The following is a 21,802-nucleotide window of genomic DNA, read 5'->3' on the forward strand; positions in this document are numbered from 1 at the left end:
ATGTTTGTTTTTCCTTGAGTATTATTTTTGTTGATTATGTATGATAAAATGGATGTCATAAGGACCAGGATACCTCTCATAATGTATTGCTTGTAATTAAGGTGACTTATTAGAAAAATCCAATGATTAAAACTCTAATTGTGTAACTGTTATCTTCATAGGAAATTTATAGAGACTCATCTGAAAACCATTCCCAGTCGTGCATTTTCAAATCTGCCCAATATTTCCAGGATGTAAGTCACTTTTTTAATATAAAGAGAAGTTTGCAACTGTGCCAGCCATGTTATTTTCTAAATGTGTTCTATCAAGAAAAATACTTGTTATACATTGTATCTGCATAAAACAATGATATTTGCATTTCCAATGTACTTGAAAAGTATATGTAAAAGATGTTTATTTGATTTTGCTACATCTCCAATCCTGAATTCCTAATTTCTTAAACCTACTGCAAAATTAAATTCATTTGATCTTGACAATTTAATAATTCTCAACGTATTTTAATGTATCTTGGGATGTGACAAAGTGTTAGCTGGGAATCTCTCCCATACACACACTGTCTAGTCCATCTCTCCTAGTTACGGATTCTTGATTCACTTTTTACCAGGACAAATGTTTACATTTTGTCAGAAATGTAGCTAATGATTTCAGACTTCTCTCATTAAAAAAACAAACAAAAAAAACCCACAAAAATAATTCTAAACCTTAGAAAACTGAATTGTTATGCATTCAAGAGTAAGGATAAAAAGGACTTCCATGTTGAGTTGACAAACAGTATAACTGTATATGAAATAAACCAGGGCCTTATTTCGTTTAATGGATTCTGACAAGCCACAAAGATAATTCAGGTACACCAAATGACAATACAACCAGGAGCCACCTGTGTGGGTTTTGGCTCAATTGATTCATTTCATGACCATTTATCGAGTGTCTGTTGTGTCATTTCAGGGGCATTTGACATTTTTAGTTGATACAACTAGAAAGGAGGGTGCTACTGGCATTGAATGGATGAGGCAAAGGATCTGCTGAACACCCGACAAGGCACAGGATATCCTCCCACAACAAAGAATTTTCTAGTCCAAAATGTCAACAGGGCTAAGGCTGAGAAACCATTCCAGCTATGTATCTCTGCAGTCTTTGATTTCCTGAACAGCCCTTCTATTTTCAAATTCTTGTCTCCTTTGATTTCCTTGATATTGTTCTCTCATCCTTCTTTTTAACATCTTACCTGAGCTACTCTTCCTCATCCTCACTCTCCTCTCCTAACTTCCTATTTCATTTCATTCAGTTCCTTAAATATCAGTTCATTCTTTCTTTTGTCCCAGTTCCTTCATACCCTCTTCTCCTTGAATGGACACTCCCATTCCTTTGGCTTCACTGTTACCCAATACAGTTAATTCCTAAATGAGTATCCCTAGCCCTGACTTGTTGCTACAATTCAGGCCTGAATTAAAGCTTCTTCCCAAGTATGATCATCTTGATGTCCCACAGTCACTTCAAACAGCATAGCCAAAATAAACTCATCTTCCTGCTAAACTGCTCCTTCTATTCCATTTAACAGCACCAGCGTTTAGTGGCCTAAAAGTTAAACAACTTGAAATACCCTTCTCATCTTCTTATATAATTGCTTATTTGGTGTCTCTGCTTGGACGTCCCAATAGCTTGACCATTACTTTATTCATTCATTCAACAAATATTTATCGGGCCCTACTCTGTGCCTGGCACTTTGCTAAATGCTTCACATATGACATCTGACAAAACTCATCGAGTTTCCACTTTCCTTCCTAAGAGATATACTATGGTGTAGTCAGTTAGAGAGTGCTGTGTAACTCATATAAGAAGCATCTTACCTAGATGGAGAGTGTGGTCATAGAGGGCTTCCTAGAGGAAATGACACCTAACTTGTGATCTGGGGGGGAAATAAGTAGAAAGATAGTTCCAAGAAGAAGGGGAAAGCTGCGCTGTTGGTTAAATTAAAATAAACTTGTTGAGGCTGAAGCTTAAGTGGGAAGAAGGGCAGTAGAGAGAAATGAAACTGGGGAATAAGCAAGTTCAAGGCCTTGTGAGCCACGTAAAGGAATTTGAAATCTTCCCTAAGGTCCAAGCCACTAAATGGTTATCAGGATGGAAGTGGCAGATCAGGTGTGTTAGAAACATTCGCGTGTTCTGTGGAAAGGGAGTCAAATGGAGTAAGACTGGAGACAGGAAACTTGTGAGGATGTTGTTGCAGTGTCCCTGGGGCAGAGGGGATGGTGAACTGAATGCTAATGGTTGAGGGGAAATAAAGAAAAAGTGGCCAGGTTTGAGAAATAAATAAGAGAACTAACAACCTCAAAAGTTGATTGATTTGGAGGTGGGAAGAGATGGAGAATTTCATCCAAGTGTCTGACCAGGACACCTGTGTGGTTGATGAGCATATTTGCTGAGATAGAGAAGTTTTGTGCGAATTTGCTGTGGAGAATCGAGGAGACAGGAGTTCGTTTGGGGCATATGGCATTTGAGTTACCTTTGAGGCATCAAGCAAGCTATGGGTCCAGCAGGTAATCAGGACATAGACATGATTTTTCCTTCATTCCAGGCAGATGTAATTGGGACCAGTGAAGGGCATCATTGGAGAGGGATAGGCTAAAGAGAATGAAGAACAAACAATTTGGGGGTCCCTGAGAAGGCAAGAACAGATGGGATCCAAATAAAGGGATTGACTTGGTACAAGAAAATTGTCATCTTTTACATTGTAACAAGAAAGTAGTAGTAAGAGATGAAGCCATGCAGGTGATTAATAGGCTTATTGGTGGAGAATTCAAGGAATTTTCATCTCAAGCTTTCAATCTTTTCTACAAATTATTAAAAGATTATCTGCTAATTATTGAGGGTGAAGTTAGGAGAGTTAGAAATTTGAGAAGGTTTGAAATAAAAGTGATGGACAATAAAAGAGGGAGGGTTGGCTGAGATATACAGGACATCCAGGCAGATCTGAAGGTCCTGTTAAGACTTCCTCCGTGGAGAATATGCTGAATTCTCTAGTCTGGGTTAAATGTTTCCTGAAGCACATCAGAGCACTTATCACTGTATATGCTAATCTCATTTATGTACCTATATCACCCATTACTATGAGTTCCTTGAAGCTGGGGAACAGGTCTGTTTTGTCAATGCCCACTTACTGACACAGAGTAAATATTCAATAGATATTTGTTGAATGAAAACATGCAGAGATACATAAGTAATAGTTAAAGGTCTTGTCTGCCTAGGGGGCAAGAGAGAAAACATTTGGGCAATCCTGGATAGGTTTGTACTGGTTCAGTACAAATTTCCACCTATTTTTCATGCATAATTATTAATAGCACCCTGTGTAACTCACAAAAATATCCTAGTTTGGATGATAAATGATATGGTCACCCTAGTGATTACATAAGACTTACATGCTAAGAAGAAATTTGAGGAAGAGATGGGATCTGATTTTTCCTGTTTATAAAAAAGGGATAAGCAAGCAGAGAATCACATCTTGCACCCCAGTGAATAAATGGTTCCTACATCTTGTCTTCCCAATTGAGCCATAAGAGCCCTTTAAGGATGTATCATTCAGTTGGAGAAACTGGAACTTCTTATGACATGGACAGAATGACCATTCTAGTAACCCTTTGAGAAAGCTTCACACTTCTAAACTAAGAAATTCAGGAGAAAATTCAGAGCAATAGGTATGTTATAAAGTTAGGAAAACAAGTTTGTAGCTTTCAAAATTCATCTTTTCCTACATATGGCACAGCTTCATCCATTATAAATCTCTGCAGATCTCTACACACACACATACACACACAAAAAACAATCTTTTCAATGTCTTCCATTGCTCCTTCCATACTAAAAATATATTTGGATTAAAATAATTTATGTAATGTTATCTACAAGTGGCAATGGCTTGGGTGACCTGATAAATCAAAGGATAATTATTTAGAGAATAGATAAAACAGGAAGTACAGGACCATTAGAACATTCCCAATGACGTGATAAAAACTCAAATAAAACAGAGTTCCTTTTATAAACATTGTATTAATGAAAACATTTTACTGGCAGATTTAATTCAAAATTTAAAGATAGATTTTTTTTTTAAATAAAAGTATTTGCACATCATCCCTCATAAATTCTGATTTAGTTATCCTGGATCGAGTCTTAGACATATGTATCTTTTAAGAGCCTCCCAGGTAGTTTAGCTGAATGGCCAGGGTTGAGAATCTCTGTTATGACAACAGGTGGACACCATCTATTAATATTTAATTTTCCCAAATATAGAGATACCTCTCAATAAAAAGCAGTCACTGAGTTTGGCTGCGTTAGTCATTCTTATAACAAGATGGAATTTGTGGAGGCTATTTGAAACAGTATTCCTTAGGTATTCTTGACAAGTTGTACTTAGAAGTTTCTCTTTTCTCTTTTATAATAATTAAAGCCTTTATTTGAGTTATCCTTTGCTTACAAAGTTCCAGAAAAGTCTTGAATTTTCAGATTAAGCAAAATAAAGAAGTCTTGAGTAGATACGTAGTCACTACCCCCTACGGAATGTTCCGCTAGAGAATTATAAATTTCTCATCTTCTTTGAGACTCTATTTCTAATCCCATGCAGTTACACTGTTAAAAATGCCTCTTTTTTATTGTTGTGTTCTTTTCTAATTTCTTTCATTTTCTGCTATTTTGAGTAATTCACCGTTTATTCATTACCTTAACACATATTCACTGAGGGTCTACTACATGCCAGGCACTATGCCAGACACTCAAAATTCAAAGGCCACACAAAGCAGACACTGTTCTCCATTTCAGAGAATGTACAGCCTAATCAGACAATATCCAAACAATTAGAAAGTTGTACTGTGATAATTAATGAAAGGAGAAGTTCTTGGTGCAATAAGGGATACTTAAGGGAAATTTTACCTAATCGGGAAATTCAGGAAAAGCTTCTGAAGGAAGTGTCATTTAAATGAAACCTTAGGGATGAATAGGACCTAATGAATTGGGAAGCTTTCAGGTATCACAGGATTTGAAAAAAGCATAACTAATTGGAGCATAATTAGGGAGAAATCATGGAGGTTATACATGTTGTCTGATCTGGGAAGCCCCTGACAAAGAAGTTTTAACAAAATCAGTATGTTTGAAGTATGTCTGGCATTCACAACCCTACTAACTTTCTACTTTGCATTATATTTTTATGATATTCAGCTATTTGTCAATAGATGCAACTCTGCAGCGACTGGAATCACATTCCTTCTACAATTTGAGTAAAATGACTCACATGTAAGTACAATGAAAAGTGCAGCACAGACCCCACCATAGCCAGTCTTGATTGATAATTCTGGGCTCCAAATGGCTGTTAACAGCTGGGTGTTCGACCATGGTTCAAAACTTCTGTGTCTGATTAAATTCTTGACTTGTTCTCACAGTTTGTTAATCCATCCAAAATCCCATTTCCATGGTTGAAAGGTAAAGTCAAAACTAGAAGTTCTCTTCTCAAATTGTCATTTCATTCTATTACTAGTATGTCAGCAGATTTCATTGGTGTGGATGTCAGTGAGTCAATACATATTTACTACTAACTGGATTCCAGGCCTGTGCAAGATTCTGTATATCTAACATTTTTCCTCAGTTAGGAAAACATAGAAGAGAAATGTAGCTTCATGAGATTAGAGCAGGAGTCAGGATACAAACTCTGGCCTTAGAGTTGATTATAATTGGGTTGGAACCCTGGCTTCTCTGTCCACCCACTGTCTAACCTTGCACAATCATGTAATCTTTCCTAGCCTCACATTCCTTATTTGTAAAATAAAGCTAATAAGAGTTTTAACTTCATATGGTGAGCATACATATTGAATGATATAATGCATGTAAGCATTAAGCACCATGCCTACCATGTCAAAACCAGGCAGCACATTTTGTCAATAATTATTCTGTTTTTATTTCTCTAGTCCATTACAATTGATTAAAAGTTGTAAATAATCACATTACATCCTTCTAGGCAGCCACTTAATTTTATGAAATACTATGAAATATTAACTATTTCCTTGAAGAAACAAAAATACCTATTTTCTATAAATACCTAGTATGTTCTAGACATTATGATAAACGTTCTATGTTCTATATTTAAGGTTCAAAAAAAACAACCTTATTAAGTAGATATTATTTTTTTATTATTTATATAAGGAAAACATAAATTCATAAAGGATAAATATGTTTTCCTTAGTCACTCAGTTACTAAAGGATCAGAGCAGAATCTTTGCACCATAAATATCTTACTGGAAAATTCTTTCCCTATGCACTGCATTTTGCTGCCTTCAAGAACACTGAGGCTCAGAATGTTGCTTTTAGCTATGGTAGGCAAGCTTCCATCAGATCAATCATTACTCTGAAAGTAACTAGAGAAGCAAATCCTCAAAACAACATTCGATTGTTTTCCTCTTGAGGTGTTCTGTGAATTGTAATCAACAACTGAGAGGCTCCGACTGAACAGAAGATTAGGCAATATCATAGGGCTAGTGAATCAAAGATTGGAGTTCAGGACTTATGAAGGAGGAGGGCTCCTCAGTAAACTAACATCCCAAGATTTTAGCTGGGATCCCTAAACAGCTTCATCACAGAAGTATGGAAAATAGATCAACTCTCACAAAGACTAATGCCTGGCTTTGAATCAACAAAAAATAACAAGGCACAGAAAAAAACAAAACAAGAACATATGGGGACAAAAAGCAGGAGAAGAAAACAAACAACAGAAAATGAGAGGAAATTCAAATGTTAGAGTTTTGGAGTTATTAGGCACAGATCTTTAATTAATAACTATAATTAATATATTCAAAATTTTAAAGACTAGAGAATTTCAAAATAGAATTAGAAACTATAAAAAGGATCAAATAGAAACAAGAACTTAAAAATTCAATAACTGAAATAAAATCCAAGCACGAGTTTAACAACAAATTAGACACAGCTCAAAAGAGAATCAGTAACCTGGAAGATTAAGTCAGAAAAATATATCCAACCACAGTGCCTGGATGGCTCAGTCAGTTAAGCATCCAACTCTTGGTTTCAGCTCAGGTCATGATCTCATGGTTCCATGGGACTGAGTCCTACATCAGGCTCCACAATGACAGTGCAGAGCCTTCTTTGGATTCTCTGTCTCCCTCTCTGCCCCTGCCGCACCCCACCCCCTTGTGCTGTCTCTGTCTCAAAATAAAGAAATAAACTTTAAATATATTTATATTTGTATTTATCCAGGCTGAAGCATGGAGAGAAAAAGAAAATAAAAAATATATGGCACAGTAAAAAGTCTGGAATACCTGTAATTGGGTCCCAAAAAAGAAAAGAGAAAGAAGGAGAGAAGCAATATTTAAAGAGAATTTTCTAAAATTCATAAAGGATGTCAAGTCACAGATATAATTACCACAAACCCCAACAGGATAAATACAAAGAAAACACATCAAGGCACGTCATGGTAAAGGTATTAAAAACCAAAGACGATGTGAAAATCACTAAAAGCAGCCAAAGGGGGAAAAACACATATACACTTTCAAAGAAGTAGAAACAGGATTGATAGTTGATCATTCATTCAACAGAAATGATACAGTCTATAAAAGCAATAGAAAGATACCTACGATAAGGATAACAACAAAATTAACAATGGTAAATATCTGCCAATTTCTTCGAAATTGAAGGCAAAAGAAAGACATTTCAAGCAAACAAAAGTTCTTCATATGAAGAACCTACTAAAGGGAATTTTAAGGTTAAAGGAAAATAATGCCAAATAGTTGCCCAGAAGTACAGAAGGAAATGAAAAGCAAGCAATACAAAAGGTAAATATAAATGACACTGGACTGCACAAAACTAAACAAAAAATATTTTTCTGGGTTTAAAATACAGGCAATTCTTGGGGCTCAGTAGGTTAAGCATCTGACTGGCTCAGGTCATGATCTCACAGTTTGTGGGTTCGAGCCCTGCATTGGGCTCTGTGCTGACAGCTCAGAGCCTGCTTCAGACTCTGTGTCTCCCCCTCTCTCTGCCCCTTCCCCACCCACATTCTGTCTCTCTCTCTCTCTCTCAAAAATAAGTAAACATTTAAAAAAATTTAGGGGCGCCTGGGTGGCTCAGTTGGTTAAGTGTCCAACTTCAGCTCAGGTCATGATCTCACAGTTTGTGAGTTTAAGCCTCGCATCAGGCTCTGTGCTGACAGCTCAGAGCCTGGAGCCTGCTTCAGATTCTGCGTCTCCCTCTCTCTCTGCCCCTCCCATGCTCGCACTCTGTCTCTCTCTCTCTCTCAAAAATAAACACTAGAAATATTTTAAATAAATAAATAAATAAATAAATAAATAAATAAATAAATTTAAAAACACAGGCAATTCTTGTGCTGCATGATGGGTGTAGGATCATAAAACTGCATGCTGAAACTATGCAAAGTGATCTTAATAATCAATGAAAAAATTAGGATTGTTTTGTGACTTTTAAAAGTGTTTATCAAAACAGTAAAATCTCCTTTACTGTTGGTTATAAATGTATAGGGGAAGGAAAAATAGTACACTGATACTTATTTAGCACACTGTAATTTTAAACTTTAAAATTAAAGTTTACAATTAAAATGTTTTATTTCTTTGTAAAAAAAAATCAAGAGTAGTTTGAACAGTACATGCCTTTTTCTCTTTGCTATGTAACTTACTAGAACATCACGTCAATGTCTTGGCAAATTGTCATTCTTCTTTCTAGGTCTGGATCAGTTTCCAATATTTAATTCTCTGCTCTTTCAATGTCATAAAATATTTCTTACAGTTCTTTTAATTGAATTTTGTTTTTTTAATCAGCATCTTTTCTTTTGGGGCATTTTCATCCTTTCATTCGAAACCATTTTGCTCAGTAATGTCAATAATTTGCCCTCACAAATTTCCTGTGATTGAATATCTAGAGTCTCTCAAATAGTGGATGGATGTATCAACATTCACACGCTCAGCTATTTCTTCTATGACTCCATTTACACTCAATTCAAATTTCACTTCCAGCATTATCACATTTTGTTTCTCTGCTGCACTTTTATCTCTGCCGGTCAGTTCCCTCTTTCAATTATCCACTTTTGCAAAATGTCATATGGGTTTACCACTGGAAGGCAAGGAGCCAATACAGCTGCACAGTGTTACTGTTTATAGATAACAGAACTGGATAACAGATGCTCAGTGACTGATGACCAATGACTTTGAAAGAAGTGTAACTGGTGACCTGTCATGATACACATCAGTTATGTACATAGTGGTGCATAGACTGAAGAGCTGGCAGCAAAGTTTTGTGCAATTATTCACACAATACATTATGATAGCCAAAATTTGAACCATGTGGTCGGGACCAGATATTATTTAAATTTAACTAAATAATGGTAAGTGAATATTATGCATATTGGAACCATGCAAAGCAAGGACTAACTATATCCACAGAATTAAAATACACAATAGCAAATAAAGAATGGGAGGGTTATAAATGGTGTTAAATTGTTCTAAGGTCCAGGAGACCTGGGCGCCTCAGTCCGTTAAGCGTCCGACTTCAGCTCAGATTATGATCTCACCGTTCATGAGTTCAAGCCCTGTGTGGGGCTCTGTGCTGACAGCCTGGAGCCTGTTTCAGATTCTGTCTCTCTCTCTCTCTCTCTCTCTCTCTCTCTCTGCCCTTCCCCCGCTCACGCTCTCTCAAAAATAAATAAACATTAAAAAAAATTTTAATTGTTCTAAGGTCCTTGAATTGTCTGAGAAATGGTAACAGTACTAACTTGTATTAGACTTTTTTTAAATGTTTTTATTTATTTTTGAAGGAGAGAGAGAGACAGAGCATGAGCAGGGGAGGAGCAGAGAGAGAGGGAGACACAGAATCCGAAGCAGGCTCCAGACTCAGACCTGTCAGCACAAAGCCTGTCACGGGGCTCTAACCCACTAACCGCAAGATCATGACCTGAGCCGACGTCAGATGCTTGACCAACTGAGCCACCCAGGCACCCCTTGTGTTAGACTTTTATAAATAATGAATACATGTTTTAATCCATAGGGCAACAACTAAAATAATTATAAAAGAATGGATAACTAACAAGCTAATAGTAGTGAGGAACAGAATAATAAAAATAATTAATACAAAAAAGAGCAAGAAATTAGAATAAAGAACTTCTGCAATAAATAGATTTAACCCCAAGTAATATTTATATTAACTGTGTTAAATGTAAAAGGATTACTATTCTAGTTAAAATACAAAGATTGCCAGATAGGTTAATAAAACAAAAAATTCAATAGTATGCTGCTTACAAGGGACATACTTTAAACACAATGATATAAAAAGACTGAAAGTGTAAGGATAAAAATACTAACATGCAAACAATAACTAAGAGAAAATTGATATAAATATACCAATACATGTTGACCATGAAGTCTTCCTGTATATAAAAAGGGAAATTTTATTATGATAAAAATTACTATAGACAGATGTAATGATTCTAAATTTGAATATCTGTGAGGGCATAGCTTCAAACCATGTAAAAGCAGAAATTTATAGAACTGAAAAAAAATAGATAATCCACAATCATAGTGGGGATTTGTTTTAATAGGGTTTTATCTTATAGACTATGCATACCAAAAAAGTAATACTGATAAGAAATTAATAAGGTTTGAAGAACATCATTTGCAAACTTAAGCTTATTGACTTGTATAAAATATTGTACCCAACAATTGCAGAGTGCATATTCTTTCTTTTCAAGGACACATGTAATATTTATTAAAATTGACTACATGCAGGGGTGCCTGTGTGGCTCAGTTGGTGGAGCATGTGGCTCTTTATCTTAGGGTCTTAAGTTCAAGCTCCACATTGGGTGTAGAGTTTACTTAATTAAAAAAAAAATATTTTTTTTTTAAATTGACCATATGCAGAGCCATGAAAGCAAGTCTCAATAGCTTACAAAAAATTAAAATCAAGTATGTTCTCTGACTAATAAAAAATGCACTTCTAAATAACCACGGGTCAAAGAAGAAATCACAGTAGACACTAGGAAGCAATTTTAACTTAAGTGACAATAAAAATATGACAAATCAAAACCCATGAGATGCAGTTAAAGTCATAGTTAAAGAAAATGTACGGCTTTAAAAAGACATTAAAAATGAAGGCTGACGATAAATTACGTATTTTACGTATCTATCACAAGAAATTTACAAAGGAACAGCAAATTGAAACTAAAGAAAGTACAATATCCAAGAGAACCGAGAATCTAGGTCAGTAAGAACAACGGCTTAAATTCAAAACCAAATCTCCAGACTCCAAATATAACGCTCCCTTATTATACCATTTTGATTCTCCGCCCCTCTCCAAAAAAAATCAAAGAAATTAATTTGTGACAAAGCTGTATATACATCCTGCAGCTCTTAAAAGCAACTGTTTTGTTTTTATTGTGGCCTTTTCCTCATAAAGATTCTAGTAGTTAACATTTCTCTTAGAAATATCCATTTTCTCCCTCTGAGGGAAAGTGTTAACTTTGAGGAGGAAAGAAAACTATTAAATACAAAAGCTAAAAGGAGGATGAGTTTAGAAATGGATTTTTAAAAGGATATCTCTCTTATGTATATGAGGTCTTAAGAGTCTAACATCTTAGAAAATAGGAGAATAACGCATCTTGCCTTTCTCCAGATCTGCCTAATACATATCTGCAAATGATTTTCGTTGGAACAAAGGAAAAGGATAGTGAAGACTTTTGGGCTCCTACCACCCAAATGCTTAATGCCTTTAGTTTGTAATCATTTATTAAGAAATGACTATAAACAAAGCATTATACTACTTGCATGAGAAAAACAGAGCTAAAGAATCCCTCTCCCTCCAAGAATTGAGATAGACAGGAAAGCATGAAACAAAATATCAATGCAGAGGGGCGCCTGGGTGGCTCAGTAAGTTAAACAGCGGACTTGGGCTCAGGTCATGACCTCACCACTTCTGAATCTGAGCCCTGCATGGGCCTCTGGGCTAACAGCACAGAGCCCAGAGCCTGCTTCAGATTCTGTGTCCCTCTCTCTCTGCCCCTCCCCCGCTCACGCTCTGTCGCTCTCAAATATAAATAAACATTAAAAAAATTGTTTTTAAGATATCAATAAAGAATGATTTGTTTCATCTATAAACAGCATAGCACCATCAGCCAAACCTCCTTAGGACTCTTGAGCAGAGAACTGAAGCCCTCTGATTTATTTAGGAAACAGAGCCCTTCATCAAGTTGGATTTGCTACAATATAGATACTGAAGTGTAGATGGCAAATGTCAGTGCATATTGTCAACACTTACTGAAAGGCCTCAGTAAGAACATTAGCAGTTAAAGAACATAATGTTACTCTGTTTCATGGATGTCTTTCCTCAGCTGCCCTCTTCCTCCCTTTCGGCTGTGTGATTTGGTGAATAGGCTGTATGGAAGGACTCACAGCCCATCATCCCCACTTCTAAATGTCCTTTCACTACTTTTTTCAAATGTCTCTGCTAATGCACTACATTACGCTCACTTCCCACTTCATGCTTAGACTGTACTCTGTGGTAGGAATTGCAATGCTAGAAAATATGCACTAAAATTGTTGGTGACCTAGATCTGGCATTCCAAAGATAAAAAGCTACCTATTCATTCAACAAATAGTTACGTTTAACCCTGTGCTAACGTTATGCTAAATTACATCTTAGCTATACACAGGATTCAAAACAGTGGATCATTCTTTTTTATTTTATTTGAGAGAGAACAAGCGAAGGAGAGGGACAGAGAGAGAGGGAGAGGGGGAGGGAGGAGGGAGGGAGAGAGAGAGAGAGAGAGAGAGAATCTCAAGCAGGCTCCATGTTCAATGTAGAGCCCAATGTGGGGCTCGATCCCATCACCCTGGGTCATGACTTGAGCCAAAATCAAGAGTCGGGAGCTCAACCAACTGAGCCACCCAGGTACCCCTCATTATATTCTTACCTAAACCCTCTTCCCTTGGCCTCTGTGATTCCACACTCCTGGTCATCCTCTACCATGCTGGTCAGTCTTTCTCATTCTCCTTTCCTGGTTCGTTATACTTCCTCACTTTTAAACACTGGGGTTCCATGTGGCCAAGTGCTGTGTCTTCTTCTCTTCTTACTCTGTGATTCTCCCCCACGTGACCTTATCCAACTATTCTCAGACTGACATAACTGGTCCAGGCCTCTCTTTTTATTCTTGGGCCATTTACCTTTTGGTCTCCTTGACATCTCCTCTCAGATGTCTCACATGTATGTCACTCCTTAAATGTCCCAAATGAAATCTACCTCTTCCTCCAAAATCCACCACTCCTACGGTATTTGCTGAGGCAGTACATGGCACTTCCATTCATCTTATTGCAAATTCCAGACACCTGAGGGGTATACCTTCTTTCCTCATCACCCCCCTCTAATCCTTCACCACATACTGTTAATTCTACTACTCTAATATATAAAAAGTATACCCTTTACTCTCCACTGCCATGACCCTTGCTCAAGCCATCATAATTTCTTGCTTGGGATACAGTAATTTCATAGCTTAACTAATCTTGCCTGTTTGGGACCCCTCTAATTCATTTCTGCACAAGAGCCAGAGTGATTTTGCTCTTAAGATAAATCCATGGTTTTCAAAGGAAACTTCCAGGCCCAGGACTGCAGCTGGCCCCTGCCCACATCTGTCTCCTCATCTCACTCCATTCCTGTGAACCTGTGTTCTTTAATTCCTTGGACAGTCCAAGATCTTCCCCACCTGAATATCTTCAAATGCTTTTGCCTGTGTCTACCAAGTTCTTTAATCTCGGTCTTTGCTCATTTAACTCTACTGATTATTTATTTTCTCTTCCTGAATATTACTTAGACATACCCTGGATCCTACCCACCCACCCCCCACCTACATTGTTCTCCTTGTGAATCCATCATTGAATCCTCTACAGAACTTATTAAAATTTGTGATTATACAAATGTGTGATAATAGTTTCCACAAGGCAGTGTGTTTTATGTGCCAATCACCTACATCAAACTACAAAGAAACTATCAGATTAAAGCCCCCACACTCTTTTAAAATAATGAATTGAAAGAGGTCAGTCTGAATTAATAAAAAATCTGATGGATAGAACATTTGGTATATGTGTGTACTGACATATGTTTAGAAAATGTACTATCTCCCAACACTATGCTAAATGTTCAACACTTCACTTAATCTTTGCACCAGTTCTAAGTAGCTACTATAATTTTATAGTAAGAAAATTGAGTTCAATAACTTTGTGTATTTATATATAAAATATATTTTATATAATTGGACCTTGCTTTTATGTCCAGTCTGACAATCTCTGCCTTTCAGTTGGAGTAGTTGGTCCATTACATTTACTTCAGTTATTGATATAGTTGAAGTCTGCCATTTTCAATTATTTTCTATTTATCTTCTTTGTTCCTTTATTCCTCCTTTGGCTTCTTTTGGATTAATCAGTTTGTCTTTGCTTTGTTTTTTAATATTTTATTCTACCTTTTAACTTTTTAGCTCTTTGTAAGATTTTTTGTGGTTATTCAAGGGATTACAAAATACATCCTTCATTTAACATAGTCCATCAAGAAGGCTTATTATACCAATGCCCATGACATGTAAGAAACTTAAAATTATTACTGCATTTACCTCTTCCCATCTTCAGTGATACTTTTGCCACATATTTTATTTCTATATATGTTATAATTTCTATAATACATTACTATATTTTTTAAAGAGTTGATTGACTTTTAAAGAATTTAAGTGAAACTGGTCTCTTATATATACTCACATATTTAATGTTTCCAGTGTTCATTCTTTCCATTGATTCAATCATTTCCGTAAGTTTGAAGGACTTCCTTTAGCATGTTAGTGTGGTTCTGCTGGCCACAAATTTTGTCAGCTTTCTTTATCTGAAGATACTTTTATTTTACCTTAATATTTAAAAATTATTTTCACTGGGTATAGACTTCTAACAAGGCAATCTGTTTCAGCCCTTTGAAGGTCTCTTTCAATGTCTTCCGGCCTTCATTGTTTCTGATGAGTAGTCATTCCTATTCTTATCATTGTTCTCCTATAAGGAACATGCCCTCTTTTCTCAGGCTGCTTTTAAGGCTTTATATTCTGGGCTTTCAAAATAATATACCTAGGTGACATTGTCTTTGTATTTAACCAGCTTTTGGTTTTCTGGAATTCCTGGGCCTATGGATTTCTGGTTTTATTCAAATTTTGAAATGTTTTTTTGGTACATCAATAGATTATGGTGTAAGTGACACCATGCATTTTCAGGCCCAGTTTCTAAGTGAACTGGCAGCTTTCACTTTTGATGCTTGGAGCCTTAAGCCACTGTGTAAACCCTGGTGAAGGCAAGACCATATGGGGAGGCTCTGAATTACTGCACGGAGATGGAGAAGGGCCTAGCTGAGCCTAGCTTTCTAGCGATCACCTTCAAAGGGCCAGGCATAGAAGCACAACTATCTTGGACCTCTAGATTGATCCAGACACCAGCTAAATACCAACCAGTGATCCCAGTGGATGCCACATGAAGCAGAAGGAAAGCCCACTTTAGCAATGCTTGAAATCTTAATCCACAAAATTCTTACCCCACTTAGTTTGGGGCAATTTGTTATACAACAACAGATACCCAGAAGAGGTAGCAATTATGTATTAGTTAACAATGGGGAAAAGACATTGAAGATTTGTATAAGAAAACTACAAGAATGGCAGGTTTCTTTATAAGTTATTGAGAGTCCTAAGTGGATTTAAATCAGTTCTCCTGGGTTTTAAACTACCACTGGGGTACAGTTTGGGCCCCCAAAGTATACATTTGATAAAGACTTGAACCTGTAAAATGATGAAACCTGGTCACTTCTATCTTCTATTTCATGGTTTCAATTGTACACAGATTGTTGCCATTGTTCCCCCTAATAGTAGCAGCCACAATTACTGAACACCTTTTAAGGGCAAGCACTCTGCTAAAAGTGCTTCATGTATCTTCTCTCACTTAATCTCACTAAGCCTCAGTTTCCATGACACAAACTGAAGATGGTAATACATACTTCATGGGGCTTGTGCCCTAATTTACTCTGCTAAGAAATTTCAGAGTCAGAATTTGAAACCAAGAGTGTCTGGCAAAACCATCTCTCTTCAATTAAAAACAGAAATAAAGAAAAGGCTGCCATTAGAAAGATGTTTTTACTTTTATGTGGATTTTTAAAAAATATCACAATAAAAATTCTATAACTGGCTAGATAAAAATTGTGATTTATGGCAGATAATGTGATAAGATTTAATATTCACTGCTTCATTAAATTGAGTCAAGTGGATTTATTAGGGATTTCAAAAGTACCCGTCTTAGTCCTGATGATTAAATAGTCATGCAATTAATTAGCTATATGCATCATACAGGCAATTTGGAAAATCACTTTTTTTAAAAGTTTATTTATTTATTTTGAGAGTGGGGGTAGGGGCAGAGAGAGTGGAAGAGAGAGAATCCCAAGCAGGTTCTGTGCTGCCAACACAGAGCCCAACATGGGGTTTGATGCCTGGAACTGTGAGATCAAATCAAGTCAGACAAACTGAGCCAAAATCAAGTCAGACACTTAACTGACTGAGCAGACAGAGAGAGGCAGAGGATCCAAAGCAGGGTCCGTGCCGTCAGCACAGAGCCAGATGAGGAGCTCAAGCCCAGGAACCGGGAGATCATGACCTGAGCCGAAGTCAGACATTTAACTGACCGAGCCACCCATGTGCCCTGTGCCTCCCACTTTTTTCGGAACTACTGCTTCTTAAAAGCAGACTAGAAAAAAATTGAAAATCAAATTGAAGTAAGAGTTGAAAAGAAGCTGGGGGCTGTCCGAGAGCTGGGATTTTGGCTATTATTCACATTCAGCTTCTTGTTTTACACACATAGTCTTGCACATTATTGCATTTGTATTTCTTTCGTATTTATTTATTTATTTAGAGAGCAAGAGAGTGAGAGAGAGAGAGGGAGAGAGAGCACGAATGAGCTGGGGAGAGGGACACAGGAAGAGAGAGAAAGAACCTTAATCTCCACACTAAGCATGGTGCCTGACATGGGACTCGATCTCATAACCCTGAGATCATGGACACTTAACCGACTGAGCCACCCATGTGCCCCATGCCTCCCACTTTTTTCGGAACTACTGCTTCTTAAAAGCAGACTAGAAAAAATTGAAAATCAAATTGAAGAGTTGAAAAGAAGCTGGGGGCTGGCCGAGAGCTAGGATTTTGTCCATTATTCACATTCAGTTTCTTGTTTTACACAGTCTTACACATTATTATATTTGTATTTCTTTTTTAATTTTTAATTAATTTATTTTTTTTGAGAGAGAGAGCATGAATGAGCTGGGAAGAGGGGCCAGAGAGAGAGAGAATGAATCTTAATCTCCACGCTAAGCATGGAACCTGACATGGGGCTCAATCTCATAACCTTGAGATCACGATCCTGAGATCATGGATGCTTAACCGACTGAGCCACCCAGGTGCCCCTGCATTTGTTTTTCTTAAAAGTTTAACCATGCCAGCCAGGGAAGCTTGTCTCCAGACATCTCGTTCCAACTCAGTGTCTGTGCTCCTGCAAGTCTAAAACTGTCTCGTCTCCCGGTCTGCCGTGGTCCCCCTCTCACTTTACAGGTGAAATGCCAAGTCAGCTTTATTATTACCCTCAGTTTGTTTCCCAGCTTGGCATGCTTTCTACTCATGAACTGGGGAGGGGAGGGGGTGCTGAGGCTGGACAAATATCTCTAAGGCTAAGGATCACAGGCAAGTGCCATGTTCTGATGCCTGGGGAGTAGTTGAGAGGGAAAGCCGCCACAGTAAAATGGAAGGAAATAAGTAGTTGGAACGTTCCTTAATAGTAGAAGGATTTAAACCTTCATTTCTCTTCCTTTTTCTCTCTCTCCCCAACCTGGGAACTCTCTTCTGTCACTTTGCTGATTTCCCATACTGTCTGGGGGTGTACTAAGTGCCTGCCTCAATGCCAGCTGTTTTAAACAAGCCAATTTCTCAGTTCTTTGCTCTTATTAAGAATGAACAAATGTTTCTCCGAAGAAAAAGCCCAGAATCTAGTCAGATGATTAAATAAACGTAATGTATGCTAAAGTACTGATCTGCTGGTTTGTGAAAACAAGGCATTCAGGGCATCACTGTTAACACTGGTCATTTAAATGCCCATTTATTTGAAATCCAATGAAGGGAAATGAAACAATAATGAGTTTTTAAATTTCTTTTTAGTTCTGGTAGATGATCTCCGTTAAACACCATTAAAAAAATAAAAAATAAAGCAGTATTTAGGGTCACAATTCCTAGGTTAAGACCCAGGGTTGCCTCTGTGTAACAGGAGATTACGTATACCCTTGCTATACGTGTCTTCGTTGTTTTGTCTGAAAAATGAGGATGATTGTTACCTGCTTCATTTAAGTCAGCTCTCCTACCCACTCGCTGGTAGAGCTATCCTGAGTGGTAAGTATACTCAGTCCCTTATTACCCTTTAAATCTCCAAGGATGGGCTTTTGTAATCAGTGAGCTTCAAGATCCTCAAATATTTCTCTGCACATCTAAAAAGCCCCACTCTATAGAAGAGCATTCTAGAAGATCGAAGCAGCTGATCTGGCACTGGAGATATATCTTTTAAACTTTTATACAGAATATATATTCCTTTGCCTTTTTTTAATTTGGGGAATTTTTTGTATGCTTTTTTTTTTTTTTTTACATTTGTTTGTTAATTTTGAGAGAGACAGAGAGAACACAAGCAGGGAGGGGCAGAGAGAGAGAATCCCAAGCAGGTTCAGCACAGAGCCCGACATGGGGCTCAAACTCACCAAACTGTGAGATCATGAGCTGAGCCAAAATCAAGAGTTGGACCCTTAACCAAACGAGCCACCCAGGCACCTCTTGTTTCATTTTTTTTTTAATTTTAAATATAAAAAGTGAAAATTACATATTCCTAGATTCCAGAACTATCTACCAGCGATGACCACAATTAACACTGCGCTCTGTATTTAAAAATTTTTATTGATGCTTATTGTATTCATTTGGGCAGGTTAATTGCGGTAAAAAATAGACAAAAATAAAACTACGTTAACAGCCCTAAGATAAGCGAAGGCTATTACTTGCTCCTGGGACAGTCCTGGGTGGAGGAGAAGGTGGGCGGTCAGCCAGGGACCCAGGCTACTGAACCGGGGACACCGCTGCCTCCAGGTTTTTGTTCAGACTCACTCTGGGGTCCTCTCTATTCCAACCTGCTGTGCCGCAATGGCATACATGTTTTCTTTCTGTTGGTGTCCCCAGCTTCCTGGCAACATAGTCGCCTCCTGCACTGTTTGGCTGAAATTGCGCTTAACGCAAAATTGTGTAATTCAAGTTCACTCTCCCAGGTATGCTTGGAACTCATTCAAATTCGGACTCCTCCTTCACCCTCTTCCTCTTATCAGAGGTTCAAGAGTGCTTACCTCCACTCCTCTCTGCTTTCTGTCTTTGAAAATGTTATGCCAGCTGCATTCGCTTCTCACACCTGTCTCCATTAGCTAAGCTGGCAGTTCGTGCCCCTCCCCCTTCTGTGCTGCAGCAGGGTTTTTATTTTCTCTAGTTTTGAGGTATAATTGACATGTAACACTGTGTAAGGTGAAAGTGTACAATGTGTTGATTTGATGCATTCGTATACTGCAAAATTATTACCACCATAGCATTAGCTAACACATCCATCCTGTCATATAATTGCCATTTCTTTTTTGTGGTGAGGACATTTAAGATCTCTCTTAGCAACTTTCAAGTATATTAGCATGCTGTACATTAGATCCCCAGAATTTGTTAATCTGATAAATAGATGTATGCTTTGACCAATATCTCCCCATCTCCCCGTCCTTCCCCAGCCCCTGGTGAGCACCACTGTAGTCCCTATTTCTCTGAGTTTGGCTTTTCTATTTTTATTTTTTAAGTTTATTTATTTTTGAGAGAGAGAGAGAAAGAGAAAACAAGCGGGAGAGGGGCAGAGAGAGAGGAGACAGAGAATCCCAAGCAGGCTCCGTGCTGTCAGCACAGAGCCCAACAGGGGACTTGATGTCATGAACCTGGAGATCATGACCTGAGCCAAAATCAAGGAGTCAGACGCTTAATAGATGCAACTACCCAGGTGCCCTGGAATTTGGCTTTTTTTAGATTCCACATATAAGTGAAGTCATACAGTGTCTATTTATCTTTCTCTCAGCAAAGATTTTATTTTTTTTTTAAGTCACTTATGAGCATGATCAGCTGTCTTCTTACCTCAGAAAGTGGCTTCTTTTCCTTGATGTTTTCTTGAGCTAACTCTTGTCTGTCTGTCCCTTTTTGTACTCTTAGATTTCCCCTAAGAAGTCCACCTCTTTTGTCTCTCCCCACCTCTCCTTGCAGCCTCTCCCACCGCTTTCTGCCCTTAGAGCCGCCAGGTAGCTTCAGCCTCATTTAATCAGCTGGAACCCACAGCAGTTTCTCCTTTCTCTAGCCACTACCCCTAAAGCGGCTTCAGCTGGCTGGCTGCCTTGCACTGTGGCTCTCTCTTGGGGCACTCACTCAAGTCCGGCTTGTTCAACAGTACTCTCTCATGGAGCAGCTTTCCAGACTGCAAACCATACTCAGACAGTTTGCAAACTCTCCTAACTCGTTTACATCTGACTGACAGCACTTCAAACCCTTCTCCCCAAAAGGAAAGCTCTGACAAGGAGTTTATTGCTCACCAGAGGGAGAGAGAGAGAGAGAGCTTCCACATGGAAGCATCTAAAGTATCTTTAGAGGGACAGGTGGGACAACTATGAGATTGTGCAATGCGGTGGCCAAGTATCCCAGTTTACCCAGGGCGGCAGAGCTCCAGAAATACAGGGCTTTTAGTTTCAAACCAGGATAAAATTTTATATGTACTTAAAAGTGGGCCTTTCTGGGGGCACCTGCGTGGCTCAGTCGGTTAAACCTCCAACTCTTGATTTCGGTTCAGAACATGATCTCATGGTTAGTGTGTTAAAGCCCTGCATTGGGCTCCGTGCTGGCAGTGCACAGCCTACTTTGGATTCTGTCTCTCTCTCCCTCTCTCTGCCCCTCCCCAACTCACACACTCTCTCTCTCAAATAAATAAACTTTAAAACAAATAATAAATAAAGTGGTTCTTTCCTGGGCACTTCAGTGGCTCAGTTGAGCATCTCACTTTGGCTCAAGTTATGATCCTGTGGTTCCATGAGTTTGAGCCCCACATCAGGCTCACCGCTGTTAGGGCAGAGCCCTGCTTCAGATGCTCTGTCCTCGTCTCTCTGCCCCTCCCCCTCTTGTGCTTTCTCAAAAATAAACAAACATTTGAAAATAAATAAGTAGGGGCACCTGGGTGGCTCAGTAATTTAAGCCTCTGCCTTCAGCTCAGGTCATAATCTCATGGTTCATGAGTTCAAGCCCCACGTCGGGCTCTGCACTGAGTGCAGAGCCTGCCTGGGATTCTTGCTCTCTCTCTCTCTCTGCCCCTCCCCCACTTGTGCTCTCTCTCTCTCTCTCTCTCTCTCTGTCAGAGTGAATAAACTTAAAATTTTTTAAAATAAATAAAGTGGTTCTTTCCATGTAGGATCAGGATCTTGATTTGGGGGTGAGGGGTTCCAAGAGTCTTGGGATATAAACTATTGATAATTTCTGTTGAAGCACTGATGTGTCTTTCAAGAAGTTCCAGTAATGAGCAATAACATTATCTGTCTCTGCAAAATTTATGCTAATGAATACAATGGACCAGTAAGTTTATCTTAATAAGACAGTGAGCTGAGGTGGGGTGAGGGGATG

The 21,802-nt window shown here is 38.2% G+C and overlaps 1 protein-coding gene across 6 annotated transcripts in view; it reads left to right on the forward strand.

Annotated features, from left to right (window-relative positions):
• TSHR (thyroid stimulating hormone receptor) overlaps positions 1–21,802 on the forward strand; it is a 160,582-nt gene that overhangs the window by 90,769 nt on the left and 48,011 nt on the right. For 3 of the 6 annotated variants that reach the window (XM_045451759.1, XM_045451760.1, XM_045451764.1), the window contains exons 3-4: positions 162–233; positions 5,203–5,277. The exons of 1 other annotated variant lie outside the window; for it this stretch is intronic. In XM_045451759.1, the coding sequence (XP_045307715.1) occupies positions 162–233; positions 5,203–5,277 (147 nt within the window). The remainder of the gene's footprint in view (positions 1–161; positions 234–5,202; positions 5,278–21,802) is intronic. 2 more of the 6 variants (XM_045451761.1, XM_045451762.1) reach the window with 1 other exon arrangement.

Source organism: Leopardus geoffroyi, chromosome B3 (genome assembly GCF_018350155.1).
Source record: "Leopardus geoffroyi isolate Oge1 chromosome B3, O.geoffroyi_Oge1_pat1.0, whole genome shotgun sequence".
Classification (NCBI taxonomy): domain Eukaryota; kingdom Metazoa; phylum Chordata; class Mammalia; order Carnivora; family Felidae; genus Leopardus; species Leopardus geoffroyi.